The following is a 16784-nucleotide window of genomic DNA, read 5'->3' on the forward strand; positions in this document are numbered from 1 at the left end:
ACCAAGTAGAGGATCAGACGTTTGACTGGAACATAGACAGCAACATCTGAACTGGATTACTGTAGTCCCTGTTTATTTTTATTTTTTTTATTTTTTATTTTTTTACAGTGGCAATGTTTTCAAGTATAAAAAAAGAAGCGAGTAAAAGAGAACGTCTCTCCTTGGCTGAAGCGCGAAAAAGGCAGAATGGAACAAGCTTGTGAATCACAGTTTACTTGTCACTGGCAGCGGAGTAAACCACAGAACGCTATGCATTTACACCCCTGGCTCGTAGATTCCCTTTAACAGAATCAACAAGTGGGATACCAAACTCGGAGGGGTAAAAAAATTCACCAGAATCTAAAATTTCATCCTCTTGCAGTCGCACTTGAAGGGCAAAGACTGTCAAAGAATAAAAAAAGAAATAAACACCGGGGCAGTCTTCCTTAAATGCAGTGCATCTGTATACGACAATGTATTTTTTCTTCAGAAAAAAAAGTTAACCACAGTCAAAGAAAAAAAAAAAATAAAGCGGCCGCGTACGTAACTGTCTTTGGCAAGAAGTCCTTGACGCCGTCCGAGTCTGTCACTCGAGAGCCTCGTGTTCCTGTCACCTTCGGCCCATTTCGCTCTGTCTCATGAAGTGGATGTTGTTAACACTGTCCGACAGCTCGGGGTACTGGTCCACCGAGACCAGGTAGTAGCCGTCGTAGCCCTGGACCCTGCCGGAGCTCAGGAGCTGCTGCCGCTCGCCGTCAGTCCAGGCACGCGAGCCCTCCTCGCCCTCGCGCAGTCTCTGCCGCTCGCGGGCCCAAGCCTGCGCCACGGCGCGCTGGCGGGCCAGCTCCAGCACGCGCGCCTTCTCCTCGTCCACGCTGCTGCCGTAGCGCGTGTTGAGGCAGAGTGCGCCGTGCTGCAGCTGGATGTCGGTGATGCGCCTAGTCCTGCCGCCCAGCACCGCGTTCATCTGCGACACCGTCACGTTGACGCCCGTCTCCAGCGTGCGCCGGCCCACCGTCATGCCGATGAGGGACAGGTCGCCCTCCACGGGGCCCGCCTTGACGAAGTAGTGTGTGTCCATGCCCCCGACGGTGAAGTGCAGGTCCTGCAGGTAGGTGGCGCCGTTGAGCACCGCCGCCATACGGCGCCCATCCTCGCTAGCCACACTGATGATGTCGGTGGAGACCTGGCCATTCCGGATGGCAAACTTCACCCCTTTTCCGAAAATGGATCCCCCTGATGCGAAGAGCGTCTGCCCCTCAGACTGGGAGCATCCTGCACTGCTTGCTCCATAGACTGGATTGAAGCGCTCCAGCTTCACGAAGGCCTTCAGCTGCCTCTGTACCTCACACTGCACCCCCATCACCATCTGCAAAACAGGACAACCAGCCAATCAGTTAGACACTGCCAACACAAGAGCCAATCACAGCAAGCATCTGTACATATATGCCAAACTGTCCACTGAAACGCATAAACATTGTGGCACATATTGACATTACATAAAGCTGTGTAAATTGACAGTAGCTTGTACGTTGTCTGGCCAACTATTGAAACTTGGTCATGCTGCACTTCTGCACCTTATGTGGCTTTTGTTTGTGTTGTACCCTTCCTCACTTGTAAGTCGCTTTAGATGAAAGTGTCTGGCAAATGAATAAATGTAAATAATATGTAAGATATTTAAGAGGCCCCCAGATAAGGTATTTGTTATTGTGTAAAATCACATTCCTGTTTGTTATTGTGCATTTCGAAAATATTAGCGAGTTTCTGTGGCAGCTCTCTAGCTCCAATCCGCTCTGCATTCCACACCTCTGATCTCTGGTTTCATTGGCGCATGTTCCATTTGCCTGACAGCTTATTTGTGCGGAGTCACAGCAGGAAACCATCTCATTTGTTAAGTTTTATCTCCACCAAAAAATGTGGATTATGCTGCTTCATTAACACTTCAAACATTTCAAATGTTTTTTTCTCTCTATGCAACATGAACCATTCTTTTTCATGTTAAGTTGTGTCATTGTGATGGGATCAAATGTCAATAACTTTACAGATTTCTCTCACATTGCAAGAAGGCTTACATTTTTTTGCCGGCCAGATTGCAGTTTCTCCGATTTCGAAAATTTCAATAATCACATTTGTTTTCTAGAGAGGTTCAGTTCTTGGTAAGACAAAAACATCACATTTTCTGACAGCAGTAGCAAATGAAGACAAATTGGAAAAGTTCAAACAATAAACATAATGGAAAACTCTACAATACATTACCTCAGACTGGCTGACAAAATATAAAACAAAAAGGAAATGATGATAAACCAAAAGTATTAAATTGAGGCTTCCTTCAGCACCTGAGTCCTAGAATAAATGAAAATGTCTTCAAAGGATGAATCAGTTTGAGTTATATTTTCTCCAAGGACTTGTATTTCCACTGATGTTACTTTTAACTAGCAAGAAAAAAAAAACACTAAACTGTCAAATCCAAGACACATTAGGTGAATGGACTGAATACATTCTGAGGTCCAAGCCACACAGTAGACAAGGCTTAGAACTTCAGATGAAGGACAACTTTTGTTTCTGTGTGTAGTATTTGCCTTGTCAACATAGCTCTTTGAGGGCATGGCTAAGCAGCTGCCCTTTTCACATTAATTAGAGCCCTAAGACTATTTGCTTTAGTTTTCAGATCATATATCAATGTTCACTGACAACAAGGAAATGAGCACTGTTAATTGCATGATCACATGAAAACACCAAGGTCACAGCATTTAACATGATGCTTTTAGGTTAAGCTGTTTTGAAGTAAGGGCCATTTGCAATAACCCTTGCAGAGTTACCCAGAAGCAAGTGTTTCAAATGAGCTGAACTGCAAATTTTTCCAAACACACAGTAATATATTTTTGTATTTTCTTTAATATGAAGCTGATAAGTAGACCTGTTCATCTATAATGCTGTGCTCAATCCTTGAATTGTTGTCTCCCTCTACAGTATTATACAGTCATTCTCTAAGTTTACAATATCTGGCATCTGTGAGCATGAGGTCCCACTGCAATGTACAGTATGAAATGCTTGGAGATCATCTGTCACTTCTCAAGCTAGAAACCTTACCAGGATGTTCACAGAGATTACAGAGATTCCATTAGGCAGACTCAACTAGGTTTCCACTTTTTTGACACCTGTTCAAATTAATCAGAGTGTAACACAAAACAAGCCTGGCCGTGCAAAATGGGGAAGTTACAGACGGCCTTGTTTACATTCCTGCTGGTTTATGATATGGATGGCATTTGAGAATGAGGACAGACAATAAAGGGAAATTTCAACAGAAGATTGACAACCACAGTGCGTGTTAAAAAAAGAAATGAAAGGGAAACCAGCTGTTAAGTGTTGGTGTAATTCCTGAAGGGAACTGAGTTTTATGTCGATGTTTCGTCCGCGGGGGCTGAAAATAATCCTCTCCTCTAATATTCCTTGACAAGAGATCCTTCCCCGGAGAGAGAGACTGCATTATAACGCAGAAAATGATCTGAGATGGAAGCTAACGGACCATGGCGAGACAATGCCCCTGAACGAAGAACGCGTGCGGCAAAGCTGCCGACCGCCGTGTGCCCCGCAGCCCGGGCCCTGCGAGGGACAAGGGACGGAGAAAGTTTCCAGGGACTGCGTGTCCTGGGGGACCTCCATCTAAAGGACCCCACGTCTCGCTGACAGCTTCTAATTCTAACTCTCTGCCGGCTGTGCTCCCCCGCTGCTGACCCCGGGAGGTCCTCAGCGACCGGACTCGGTCATCAGTGCGCCTGCTGTGTGTGACACTGCGCCTGAGGGTCAACTTCCCCATGGTGGTTGGTGGGAGGGGAGGGGGCGGGAGATGGTTTGAATCACCGCGCACCGCCCCCCCTCCCCAGCCACATTTGTTTACAGCACCAGCTCTGTGACCCCGTGCACCGCCTGGCCCTCGCTTCCCAGAGTATCGTCACAGATGCCGTGCCACGCCTGCACGGACGAGAGCAGCGAGCCCGCATTGCTGAGAGCTCAAATAGCATGCGGTCCATCTGGCCTGACGTACAGTCAGCCTGCAGCACTGATCAAACTCAGAGGTGAACCTGGGGACACTGTGGACTTCATTGTACACGCACTGTGCATGCTATTGAAATTCCAATGTGTGTGATGCTCTGGGTAATGTGTGCACAAATGGAAATACATATAGCCTTTCAACTTCAAATGTGCCAGCGTATATAACCTATGCAGGTTAAAGGCTGGCTGTATGATAACCTCAGGATACAAAGATGTAAAATTTGAATTGCATAGAGTAGGCTAGCTAAGGTAAAGCCCCATACACTAATACCATAACTCAAAACACTGTTTCTGCAGGTTAATTTCTACAAGGAAGCAAGTATCTTGAAACTGAAGAACTTGTTACAACAAAGGTTTGCACATCTCCCCAGGAGATAAAGCAATAATATTTCATATTCTGTTTGTACCTGTCCTTTCATATAACGGACACATGGAGAGAACCAAGCTGTTCCAATCACATGGATCCTGTCGAGCAAACGCTCCAGACTGTCTTCACTTAACCGCAAGCAGGACCATTTGGAATTCAAATGCTGTGGTGTTAAAGCCCATTGCGAACCTCAAAAGAGCAATGCCAAATATCAGTCATTCAGGAGGCAATTAAATGCCGCACTTCTTCTGACAGCAGGGGAGGACAGTGCTAGTGGTGGGGCTGCTGTGAATTATTGGCACCTTCACAGCCCATGGCGAGACTGCAGGCACAGGAGTGCTGACAGATCATTTGGGGATATGTGTGTGTGTGTGTGTGGTGTTGGGGGCAGGGAGATGGGAGGGGGGGGGTGCTTTGACTTCCACTCTCCTCGACAAAGTGGAAGTGCAGGATTACTTTCAAAATCAATCGTCCCCGATGAACAGGCACACATACGCGATTTGATTCTTTTTTCTTTTCCACCGAAGTAGATAACATTTGAAATGGAAATACAGAGAGGATTTTTGGATTCAATTAAACTGGCCTTTTATGTGTCGTTTTTTTTGTTGAATGTGTGGCTGGAGTGAGCTCTGATTCCCTGAGGAGCTGCGGAGGTGAGGCGAGGACAGGAGACCTTCCTTTAGGGCTCTGGCGGGACCTTTTCCAGAGCATTGGACTGCAGAAGCACACACACACAGACCATGGGCACTCTTCCTATCTGAAACTGGCTTTTATACAGAAACAGTTACAAATGCTAAAACCACCTAAAACACTAATTTGTGATCTTACCTGACATTGTTGTTTTGTTCTTTTGTCATGTTTCAATCGCAAAACATTCAATAAATTCCCACATATTCACACCAATGACTTTTGCTTCTTGACTCAAAGATGTACTGTTTTTACTTCATTATGACTGTAATGAAAGGACAGATACAGAATACAGAATTGAGCAGAACTGTCTATTACATATAGACTGAAGCCAGCTAGTATGATGTCAATTTCCTTATTTCTGCTTCTCTTTCAACCAAGAAACCATTTAATATTCTAGCTAAGCACTACATTGGTTTAATAGGCTATATCTCAATGATCCTTAACTTTTAATGAATAGCTATCTTAAAGGGCTAATGATAGCAACTCCTCTCTTTGGAACAACACAGCAGATAAACCCAGATATATCTTCTAATGTAAAACCGGTTTCCCAATCATGTCTTTAATTTAAGTGAGTAAGTTTAAGTAAGTTTTCATGCCTAATTTTCTTCCTGCTCTACAAGTGGATGGAGAAGGCGCTTGTAACAAAGTGAGCAAGATAGTTCCTGGGATTTTATTATATAAGGAAAATGTTGACTCAGAGGGTTGTTTGCAGAGTGTCTCGTCCAAAAGTAGAATCTGGGAACTCCACAATGACTCAGCTGATGTCACTGTTTGCTCTGAAACCATCACATCTGTTCAACCTAACAAATGTCAAGCAGTATCTTTAAGCCAGTCTTTCCTTGGTGGTTTCAAAGAATGCTTGCGGTTATTTATGAAACCACTTGCATTGTAATGAGCAATGAGTAATGTACCTCTGCATAAATGTGTCTCGGCAAGTAATAAACACTGTTTAAGACAGTATAATTAACAGTACGCAACATGCAAAAACAAATAATTTGTATTAGGACTTCAAGCTGGCCAAACCAGTCTAGCTTTAGGCTTTTTTATTTTCCATAAAATCCATACTAAATCAGTCAACCTGATGTGTTCCAATGGCCTTTTTCCATCACTTTGCAATTATCATCATATTTTTCAAAAGCCTCCACTCACAGCACATAATGTACTAAAAAACCATGTTGTAAGCATTTATATACAAGTTATACTGAAGCCAGCATCCTGCAGCCTGTAAGATTGATATTGCCCAACTCTTACTGCGTATGGCCTTGCAGCAAAGTAATGTGAGAGTTGAAAGTGCTCTGCAACACTCCTCATCATAATCTAATTACGAGCACTGTCATTATCAGGGCTTTCAGGCCGACAGAAAGCTTGATGGGGCCTGTTCTCTTGAAGATGTATTGCATGCGTTAGTGAGTGACTGAGTGTCACTGCTCTTGGGAATGCCTTGAGCCGCCCCCACATTGCTGAACTGAAACTCATCTGTAGCGCGCTCTAACTGTAACCCAACCCAAGAGGACAACAACAACCTCTTCAATTATTCAGGGGACTTAAAGGCGGCTTTAACGGCCTGGTAAATGCAGGCTCCCAGTGAGCCTGCTTCCTTTCTGACCATGGGTGAGAGTGAAAGGGAGAGCCGAAATCAATGGCTGCTGGGGGAAGCATGCAGCATGGATCTACAGCCCCCCCCACCCGCCCCGTGTCTGTGGGGGGACTTTTCCATTAAAGAAAGACACACGGAACCAAAGGAAAGGGGGAGAAATCTCCCTAATGGCAAGGCAATAACAAGCGCTCTTTAATTTGACCCTCTTCCCTCCACCGAGCTGCAGAAACCCGTTAATTTGACTGCAAATGCAGGTGATTGCTGGCGGTCCGGTGGGAGTCCTACTGATGGGGAAAATGAGAACGACAGAGGTATAGACAGACTGAGCAGGAGGTGGATGAGAGGACAGGCACAGGATGGGAGGATGGCTACACGACGAGGGCGGACAGGTTACCTTGCTGCTGTCCCATTCCTGGGTCTTGGTCTGTGTGCGGATCAGCTCGTAGGAGGGCTCCATTGCGTCTGTGTCAGGCGTACGGTACCCAGGGATGACGTTGTACAGCTGGAAGCCGAACGTCAGAAGCCAGCTGTTCACATCTGCGGAAGACAAGATGTGATAAGACACAAACAAGTCAGGGCCGTGTACGACGCAAATGCCAATGCATACTCTAAAGCAGCAGGGGGAAGCAAGGCTTTAAAAAAGATTTATATGGTGACTATTGTGATTAGACCTGACTTTGAGGGGCTGTCTATTGTTGGAAGAACAAGACTCAACCAGACCAACTGGACTCTGTCACCCCATGAGGAGTTCTTAAATGACTGTTCTCTGTACTTCCAGATGTGCAGTACCAGAACCAACCTAATTCATAAGAACTGGCAATGAGTAGTCTTCAAGAAAAATAATACTTTTAACTATGCAGATGATTCCAATTTCAATATCTGCAATGCAGCAGAAAACATCAGAAGTATTTTAATACTTCAGTATCATGTTACCTGTAAGCTTTCAAAAACACTTATTAAAAAAAAGTTTTCTTTACAAGAGGTACTGTTCCTCTCTTTGTTGGAGAGCAGGGGATGTAGGAAATTTACCCTGACAAAAGATCTGTCAAGATCCATCAATTTGTCAGGAGCTTGGCTCACAGTTGTGGACAGCTTTGTCCAGACCCACAGAAATATATGGAAATATGCAAATGACATACAAATAACTGTCAAAAGTCCATCTGAGCTGTCACTGATAACAAAACATGTAAATCAGACTATTCATATGGCCTTTTTGTTGTGTATTGGCTGTCAATAGGGTGCAATATGGAATGCTCCCGAAACAAGAGCCAGTCGAGCTCTCTGCAGAGATGAAAGTCAGACTCATTTCAAAAGAGCTTTGAGTTGCTCATTACATGAATAAAACATAATTAATGCTGAACGATCATCCCACAAAATTATACAGAGTGGAAAATGCCAATTGAATATAATGTCATCAATTTGCAATTTATGTATATCTGTTCTGCATTATCAGTAGATGGTTTATGCAGGCTTTTAGAGTGTGACAGAAATCCCGACAGTAATTGTGGTTTCTGTTGCAAGTTTTAAAAGCCAAATCAAATTCTCTGATGTTTCATTAAAATGTAATGTTTTGTACACCCGGATCATATTTACAGGGTCATTAATGTCTATAAATCCTCAGTAATGTAATATGTAGGGCCCTATTGATTTCTACATTAACATAAAAATGAGATGTATCTTAGAGCAGGACAGTGCAGATCAAATCGCTGTCTCCTAGGTTAAAGACTTCACAGGGGGGAAGCTCCGTTTCAAAGACTGGACACAAAGTAATTAATGTGGTGAACTGAATCTCCTGACAATCACCTTTAGAGATTGCATTCATAGTTTCTTTTGCGGATGCAAAATAAAACGATCAATTCAGTGTTTTACGAACAGAAGAAAATTCTGAGTGGAGCTCTCAGACAGATGTCCCTCTTTAGTGTCTTTCTCATTTATATTTCACATCCACTTGCTCTTGGAAAAATTGTGCTTTCTGCTCTACTTGAAAAGGAATCTATAGTGTCTTATCATGTGACAGAACGGGAAGGAGCCATGACTGATAAAACAGATTTTTGGAAGGATTCAATTTTTTTATTTAAGATATTTGTCACAGCATTGCTGTGACACCACAGGGTCCTTTTGTCACTGCTTTATTCTGTAAGTATGTACTGACAGGGCTTTTAAATTATGAATTTGTTTAAGGACAATGAAAAGACCCCAATTCAAAAGTCCACAATTCATAAGGATGGAACAGAAATGCCAGCACTATCAATCACAATCTAGAGAGTGGGCCACTATTGTCTATCTAACTATCTAAAGTCTGCCTCACATTCAGTGGTCCAGACAGAGGCACAATGGCAGAGAACTGAGTTTGATGGCTCACTCTTGAGCTGGGTAGTAAATGCACCAATTACACAATAATACACAAAAGAAAAGAAGGCAAAGCCTGAACTGTGAGGAGTAACAGAAAATGTAGAAATCTTAAAAAGGGGCTTTTACACTTGCTCCTTCTTATATTCAGGTCCACGTCAAGTCCTTCAAAAATATTACAAAATAAAAGATATTCATCTGGTGTTGGCCATATAATATCCTTTGAAATATTTAACCAAATAAAACACACGTTTTTTAAAATAAGAGCCTGCTCCAAACAAAAAATTGTGATTATGATTATGTTCATATAAAACCAAAAAAAAAACATATATTACATATATATACATATATACATGACACACACAGGATATAAACAAAAGAAAATATGCCTTCAAATATTCTCCATTGTCGGTATCCTGTTATTTTGTTTACTTGGTTATGTTTTGCACAGCTGAGGCTGATGCGACAGCTGCTGTCCCTTGGTTGTGTAGCCCCCGATGCGTCCCTGCTGGGAAACATTCACTGCCATTTACCTCCCTCTCCACAGAGACACCAAGGAATAATGAGGTATTTCAGGAGAAAAGGACCTGAATGCTGAATAACACAGGACACTTTGCACTGCACTGTGTTCCCTCTGAGTGCTTTAAAAATGAAAGGCATTGAAAACACAGCCAGGACTTGGCAATGGGGACGCATTGAAAAATGACCCCTGCACCCGAGTGAGGAACCTTCAGACTTTCTTTATGAACTGATTCTTTAACTTCGATGCTGTAATCAGGCAGCGTGCCAGATTTTATATTGGCTGTGTCTCCTTTATACTCCATGAATTTCAATAAAAATGGAACAATAAAACAGGTCACAGTGGAATTTCCCTGATTTTGTCTATCTACAAAATCTACCATAGTGAACCAGAACAGCCCCCCCACCCAGCAAACCAGAGTCGCTTGCTGTGTTTGTGGACCTACCTGTCATGAAGCACTTGATATCCTGGCTGTTACTGATGGGGTTGTTGTTTTTGAACATGTAGAGGTTGAAGGGCACGATGTTATTGCCGTTCAGACGCCTCCAGATGTCGTGGTCCGGGGTGGTCCAGCGGCCGGCCAGGACATCATAATCCCTTCGGCCCATGTGCACCAGCTTGGTAAGTGGCTCATAGAGGCCGCCCTGGTACCCAACAATCAGCTGGAAGCTGGGGTTGGTGTCCAGGTAGACCTCGCCGTAGGCTGTGTGAAGGATCTGCTTGATCATCAGGCCGTTGGAGCTGAAGACAGCCAGTGGTGTGCCGATATTGTCACACGCCACATAGAACTCGTCCCCGCTGCTGAGCTCCATGGCAAAGAGGTGGCCCTGCAGGTCGTAGTAGAGCGAGGTGATTTCCGAGCTGGAGTGGTTGTACATGTGTGTCACCCGGGTCGGGCTGGACAGGTCCGCGTAGAAGAACTGCAGGTGGTGGCCGTAGCTGCTCTTGCTGGACACCCGCCTGCCCAGGCCGTCGTAGCAGTACTTGATGTTCCATCCGCCCACCTTGCTGTAGGCTTTGACCAGCAGGCCGGCGGAGTTGTACTCGAAGAACTCGCTGCCTCTTTGCTTCAGGAACCCGTCCTCGTCCATTCTGTACTGGACGTCCCCCAGCCTGGTGATCCTGTCTCGCAGGTCATAGCGAAGCGGGGTCAGTCGGGCGCTGTTGCCAGGGCTGAGGAGGTGGAGATTGCCGTTCAGGTCGTAGCTGTACCGCCACAGGGGCTTGTCATTGATGGAGACCGTCTGCAGCTGCCCGTCGGCATCGTACTCGTAGGAATAGCGGGTGGTGTTGGCATAGGGCCCCACTTTCAGCTCCTTCCCCACCACCCGGCCCATGTTGTCGTACTGCACCATCATCCAGTACATGAGCGAGCGGAAGATCTCGTACTGCACTTCCTTGACGCGGCCGTAGGCATCGAAGTGCTTGGTGTGTGTCATGACGGCGGTGGTGATGATCTGGTTGATGTCATAGTAGATGACGCCGAACTTGCCGAACTGCTCCGTCTTGCCGGAGACGTCGTCATAGCGGTAGAGGTCGATGGGCAGCGGCGTCTCATTGATGACAGCCTGCATGCTGGTGACCCGGAAGCTGTTGTCATAGTTGTAGTCGAAGCGGGCGTTCACCATGCCCTCCTCGCTGAAGCGGAAGATCTGCCGGTCGATGAGGGGCCCGATCTGCCGGTACCGGATGGTGCAGACGAAGCCCTCGTTCTGCAGGTTGACGGTCTTCAGCATGCCCGCCGTCTCGTCATAGGTGAAGGCCACACGCGTGGCGTCGTACAGGATCTCCAGCAGCTTGGACAGCTTGCCGTACTTGTAGATGACCCGCCGGCCCGTCCCCAGGTGGGTGGTCTGCAGCAGCTGCCCGTCCTCGCTGAAGTCCTGCAACACTGAGGCATTGCCCTCAGGCGGCCTGTAGGTGTTCCTGTAGTACCCGATGGAGCGCGTCGTCTCCAGAGTTTGCCGTGCCACGTTGGGCATGGTCACAGAGGACAGCCGGTCATTCTTGTCAAACTCAAAGATGTATTGTCTCTGGCTGTACAACAGCAACACCATAGACTGGAGTGGTTTGTTGGGAAACAGAGGTGGGAGAGAAGGAAGAGTAAAGGAAGATTTAGCAGAGGTAATTCAAGAAATTAGTTCAACAATCAACACAGTTTCCAGTTGTTTAACTGGTATTACATTTTCAGCTCTCTTCCACTTTTTCCTCATTGATAACCAATGAATGCACAGATGAGCTCCTAGTACTTGATCCAATATGATCACTTATGTACTATGGACAAATAAGAAATAAAGGAGGCCAGCTTTATGCAGATATTTGAAATTAAAAAAAATCCGAAATGTACTAATAGAAGAGGCATAAGCATGTCAATGAAGATAACAGTACACACAAGAATGATTAAGTGTGGGGAAAAACAAACATATCCAGTGCAGTTCATTGTGAGAAAGAAGAGCATCTTTGGTTTTTTTATGTCAAGGCATTTTGATCTCACACTACATCAGCGTGAGACACCTTTAATGAAAACCGTTATTTGGAAGATAAGTGACACCTTTGATGACTGCAGCAGCCATAACCACAGGCTGTCTACATTACACTGTTTGGAAGCAGCTTTTCAACCAGTTCAAATTGTGAAGACAATTAGAGGGTAAATCATTGCCTTTTTCTATTTATAGTAAAATTTGAGAATTGCAGCCTTTTACATTCTCCCTGAGGATCCTCACCTTCAATACTAAGTGACATTTTACTTCTTTCTACTGATTAGTGCTATTCTGGGTAAAACTATACTGTCAGCCTGTCTTCTGCTGCAATGTCTAATCCAGGGAGTGTGTGTCAGACAGCCTTTTGTGGCATCTCACTGATGTCTTGAAAACACAAAATGAGGCCCGCAACAGACAGGGAGGTTAAAAGTCAAACTTGAAAAGACGTCTAATATTTGATCTCAATTTCAAGGGGTTTTCTTTTTTACATGCCTCTTGAAGAAAAAAAAAAGATTCTCCCACACATTCATATTTCTTCATTAATCTTCAGAATAAAAGACAGGGGAGCAGTGAGGCAGAATCTTGCAGTCAGTGCTGCAGGGATATGAAACTTGGCAAATCTTTACCTTCTCGAGGTAGGTGTAGCTCCAGGATTTTCCGTCAGCAAAGGTCTGTGAGATGATCCGGCCGTTCTGGTCATACTCCATGCGCACTGACATGGTGCCCCTCTGTATGCCTGCAATGTGCCCCCCGGGGGAATAGGTGACGTTGATGCCGTTGAGTCGGCTGCTGGGAGCCCACAGCGTGGGCCTTCCCGCTTGGTCGTAGTGGATGCGCAGGGTGAACTTCCTGTGGTCGTCGTACACTTTCTCCGTCCTCGTGATGCGGTCAAAATCCAGTGACAGCAAGTTCCTGTTGTGTACCTGTCAGATGACAAAGAGACATCGGAAAGAGTCATAGCCAGACTTTAATACAAGCCTTGAAATGGACCACATTGTAGAAGAAATGCAAAATGAATGAGCAAAGTTTACATGATGATTAAAAAGAGGAAATTACAGATTCAACGCTCTTTGAAATACAAATTTGATGATTGCTTCAACAAAAAATGTGATTACATGTAATTGCGGTAGAAGTATGTGTCAGACTTCTTCCTTGAGGAAAAAAAAGATGTTATAAATATTAAAATATTTCTTTGTTGCTTCTGAAATGCAGGCAAGAGAAACACAGGGGGAGCCAGTCTATTCAACTGAAGCAAATGAAAAGCACAGTGATGATTAAAATCTCAAAGCCTTTAGAGGAGCATTATCACAAGTAGATGACGTTCATTTTACTTAGCCCTGTTTTTTTTTTTTTTTAAATTGAGGAAAAGAAAAATCAATTCCACTCCTCAGCCACAGATTAAGTCTGTGCCTCGTAACCTTGTTTGAATGACACTTTAGTTAGTCACAGTTTTTTTTTTTAACTCTCTTACTTTGTTTTAAGGCATGAGGCACTAGTGACACAGAGAAGGATGGAATAATAATCCGCGGGGCATTTGTGGGTCAGCCCACTGAGGACTGCTGTGGAGTCTGGTTGTGAGTCACATTTAGTGCTGCCCGAATGAGCTGGTGGCCTGGGACCACATTTCCCTATTAACACCCATGATGCTTTGCTTGCACGCCGCATTAAAAAAATTAAACATCTTAAAACAAAGCAAAATAAAACAATAACCGACGACCAAGGGAACTGTGTAATGACACAGCATTTCCATTGGGCCTACTTTAGATGGCAGTTAGGCCCTTTTCAAGGATATAATATGCACAGCTTTGGTCATCAGCTGGAAGAGTTCAGGGATTTGTTTATGGGGGAAATGATAAGATTTAATTAAAATGCAGCATTGGCTCCCTGCTCCTTTTTGTCACGCTGCTCTGATTAATCGGTTAGCTTCCTTCCAGGTATATTAGCACAGAGCTTGGCACAGCTTAACAGAGTCTTAAAAAGGGGGATTTGATGGCTACTGTTGGCCTCTCTCCAGTGTCACGGTGAAGAGCGGACAGCTTGTGAGATGGACCCCTGCTCTCTTTTTTTTCCTCCTTCTCACATTCGGCTGGCCACGCCGGACTCTCCCATCTGCGAAGTGACAATTACACCGGGGCCAATTAATGTCGCTAATATCTAATTGAGAGGATTATTTTACAATAAAAGCAACTGGTTCAGGAATAATAAGATTCCCTGTTGGGTAGGAACACAGAGACAAATTTGAGCAAGGCGAATTAGAGGTTGAGGTCCTGCTGGTGTCCTCCATGACCCCCCGCCATGTTATCACTGACACAGAACTCAGAGCAAAGTCACTGTACAAAAGCTTCACTGTTCTTGTACCGAATATCTTATTTTCTTATCATGGTTCCTCTCCAACATGTATAGGCTGTTGCTGAGATGATGGTTAAGAACAATGCAGAAGGGCAGAGGTTTGACACAGAACACTGGACAAATGGATAACTATCATTTAATCACAACATGATTAAATGATAGTTACTGGACAAACGGATGTTAGTATTTCTTTATTATTTCAATCAAACCTTGATTTTACCAGGAATGATCCTATTGAGATTCAAAATCTCTTTACCTATAAAATGACCTCCTACTATATACTGACGGCACACTGGATGGCATGACATACCCTGACCACATACTGTATGTGTGCCCTGCTGGGGCACTGTTTCTGTACCCTTGGGCAAGGTACTTAACCAAGGTACTTTACTGGGGTGTAGCAAATGTAATCCTCCGATACACTCACACGCCAGCTGTGACTATTTTTCACACTGCAAGTCGTCAAGCACACTACAGTGAGTGCAGTACCAGCTGCAGGATGGATGTGACTTCGCTGATGTCATCCAAGCAGCGTGCAGGTGCCAGATGAGTCATAGGCAGGGTGGTGAGATGAGCAGCCCCTGAAGACAGACCCCATCCTTATCCCCAGCGGAACAAAGCCAATTTGTTCTGTCACCGTGCGCCCCATCATTGTCGCCCGTTGCCTTGGCTGGAACAGAACCTGGGCCTCAGCATGCCCACAAAGTGAACGCTTTAACCAGTGAGTTACTCAGGAGCCCCCTGGATTTCTTCATTTCAAAGATTATCACACCTCCAACCTCAGATTTTAGATTGCACTGTGGTGCCAGAAAGAGTAACCTCTGAATATGAAAAATGATAGTGTTTTTAAGCTAACTGAAATTTCAGGACACCAGAGTGATAACACAGGTCTGTGCTCTGTTCTGTTTCAGTAAGAGGATGAGAGGAATGTTCTGGAATTGATACGTGGGAAGGACAGCTGTGGAAAATGAAGGCTCTTCATGCCACGTTCTGGTTCAACAAAGGCCCAACGGACTGGAAAAAGCTGTTTCCGCTGAAAGATCGTGGACCGCTGTAGGATAGAAATGCACTGAAGAGGAATATTTTAAATTGGACACTGCCTTGAAGAGGGTAAGCTTAAGCAGAGAGAATAGGTGGAGCAGGGTTTGAGGAAACAGCGAGCACATCCTATCTTTGCCATTCGAGCTCATTCCAATGTTGAAGGACGAGAACGCTTGGATGCTGAAAGCTAAATTGGTTCCATCCCATGTTGAGAAAGAATTCCGTGTTCCCTGGTTTCATATGGTAAACATTAACCCTTTACAGGCTACGTATTCAACTACTTTTTCAATTATTTGATCAAAAACAGATGTCAATGATATAATATCAATACCATGTTTGATTTTGCTGCTTTGCTCTACATAAAAATAGGTATCATACATTACGCATTGCATTGAAAATGAATAACGCTATCCATTATAGTGAATACAATGTGCATGTGAAAAAAACATGAAATGGGAATGAACACCTATTATGAAATATTTCATGAGGGAACTGTTTAATTAAATTTGACATGACCTGAGCTATCCTGAGATAACTACTGTGAAAAACACCACTATTTACTCTGAAATGTGCCATTATTCAATTAGGCTACAACAATTATAATTCACTGGCAACATTCTTGATATTAGCAAAAACATGTAAAAATGGCTGATATGTCTTCATGTATAAATAAATATGTATTCATTTTTACAGAATGTTGATATGTAGGCATGATGTCTGGAATCAGAAATCAGACAGAGAGATGTGTAAAAACAGAACATGTATTCCTAAAAAGCAATGATGTTGTACAAGATGTGTCAGCTCATATATCTATTCATCTCTGCAAGAACACTATTAAAGCACCCACTACGATTGAACACAATTTACTTTAGGGCCAAAGTGCGTTAATATCATTAATATTAATCAGGACATGTTATCATAATATCAAATATTAATGCACAAACATAATTAAAGTTTGATCATATTGGCTGTTTTACTTTCAAGACGAGCACATTAAGGCTATGTATTTCTGTACCAATACTTGGTGTATGTGATTACTTTATGTGCTCCCCGTGATTTTAGTATGTTTTTAAAATTTACTGAATTGTTTCTGATTTGAATTGTTTCTGATTGTTTCTGATTTGTGCGTGTGTGTGTGCACACGCATGTATACACAAATTTGTGAGAGATGGTTTACAGGTTGAGTATGTGACAGTCTCTCTATGCAGAACTTCATGGTGTGAGGCTGGAGGCAGTGTATGGCATTACAACATTAAGTGATGCAAACCTTGTGAGAATTGTCCAGGTGATGATTTGGAGACTTTTTTAAAAAAATATGTACAGTTCATGTACTGTAGTGCTGCAGCATGCAAAGCAGAA

The 16784-nt window shown here is 43.9% G+C and overlaps 1 protein-coding gene across 3 annotated transcripts in view; it reads right to left on the minus strand.

Annotated features, from left to right (window-relative positions):
• Positions 1-22: 22 nt before the first annotated feature.
• Positions 23-16784, minus strand: part of tenm4 (teneurin transmembrane protein 4) — a 124300-nt gene continuing 107538 nt past the window's right edge. For all 3 annotated transcript variants that reach the window (XM_036536219.1, XM_036536218.1, XM_036536217.1), the window contains 4 exons: positions 12662-12958; positions 10001-11615; positions 7081-7223; positions 23-1348 (listed from right to left, as the gene is read on the minus strand). In XM_036536219.1, the coding sequence (XP_036392112.1) occupies positions 590-1348; positions 7081-7223; positions 10001-11615; positions 12662-12958 (2814 nt within the window). In that variant the 3' untranslated portion in view covers positions 23-589. The remainder of the gene's footprint in view (positions 1349-7080; positions 7224-10000; positions 11616-12661; positions 12959-16784) is intronic.

Source organism: Megalops cyprinoides, chromosome 9 (assembly GCF_013368585.1).
Source record: "Megalops cyprinoides isolate fMegCyp1 chromosome 9, fMegCyp1.pri, whole genome shotgun sequence".
Classification (NCBI taxonomy): Eukaryota; Metazoa; Chordata; class Actinopteri; order Elopiformes; family Megalopidae; genus Megalops; species Megalops cyprinoides.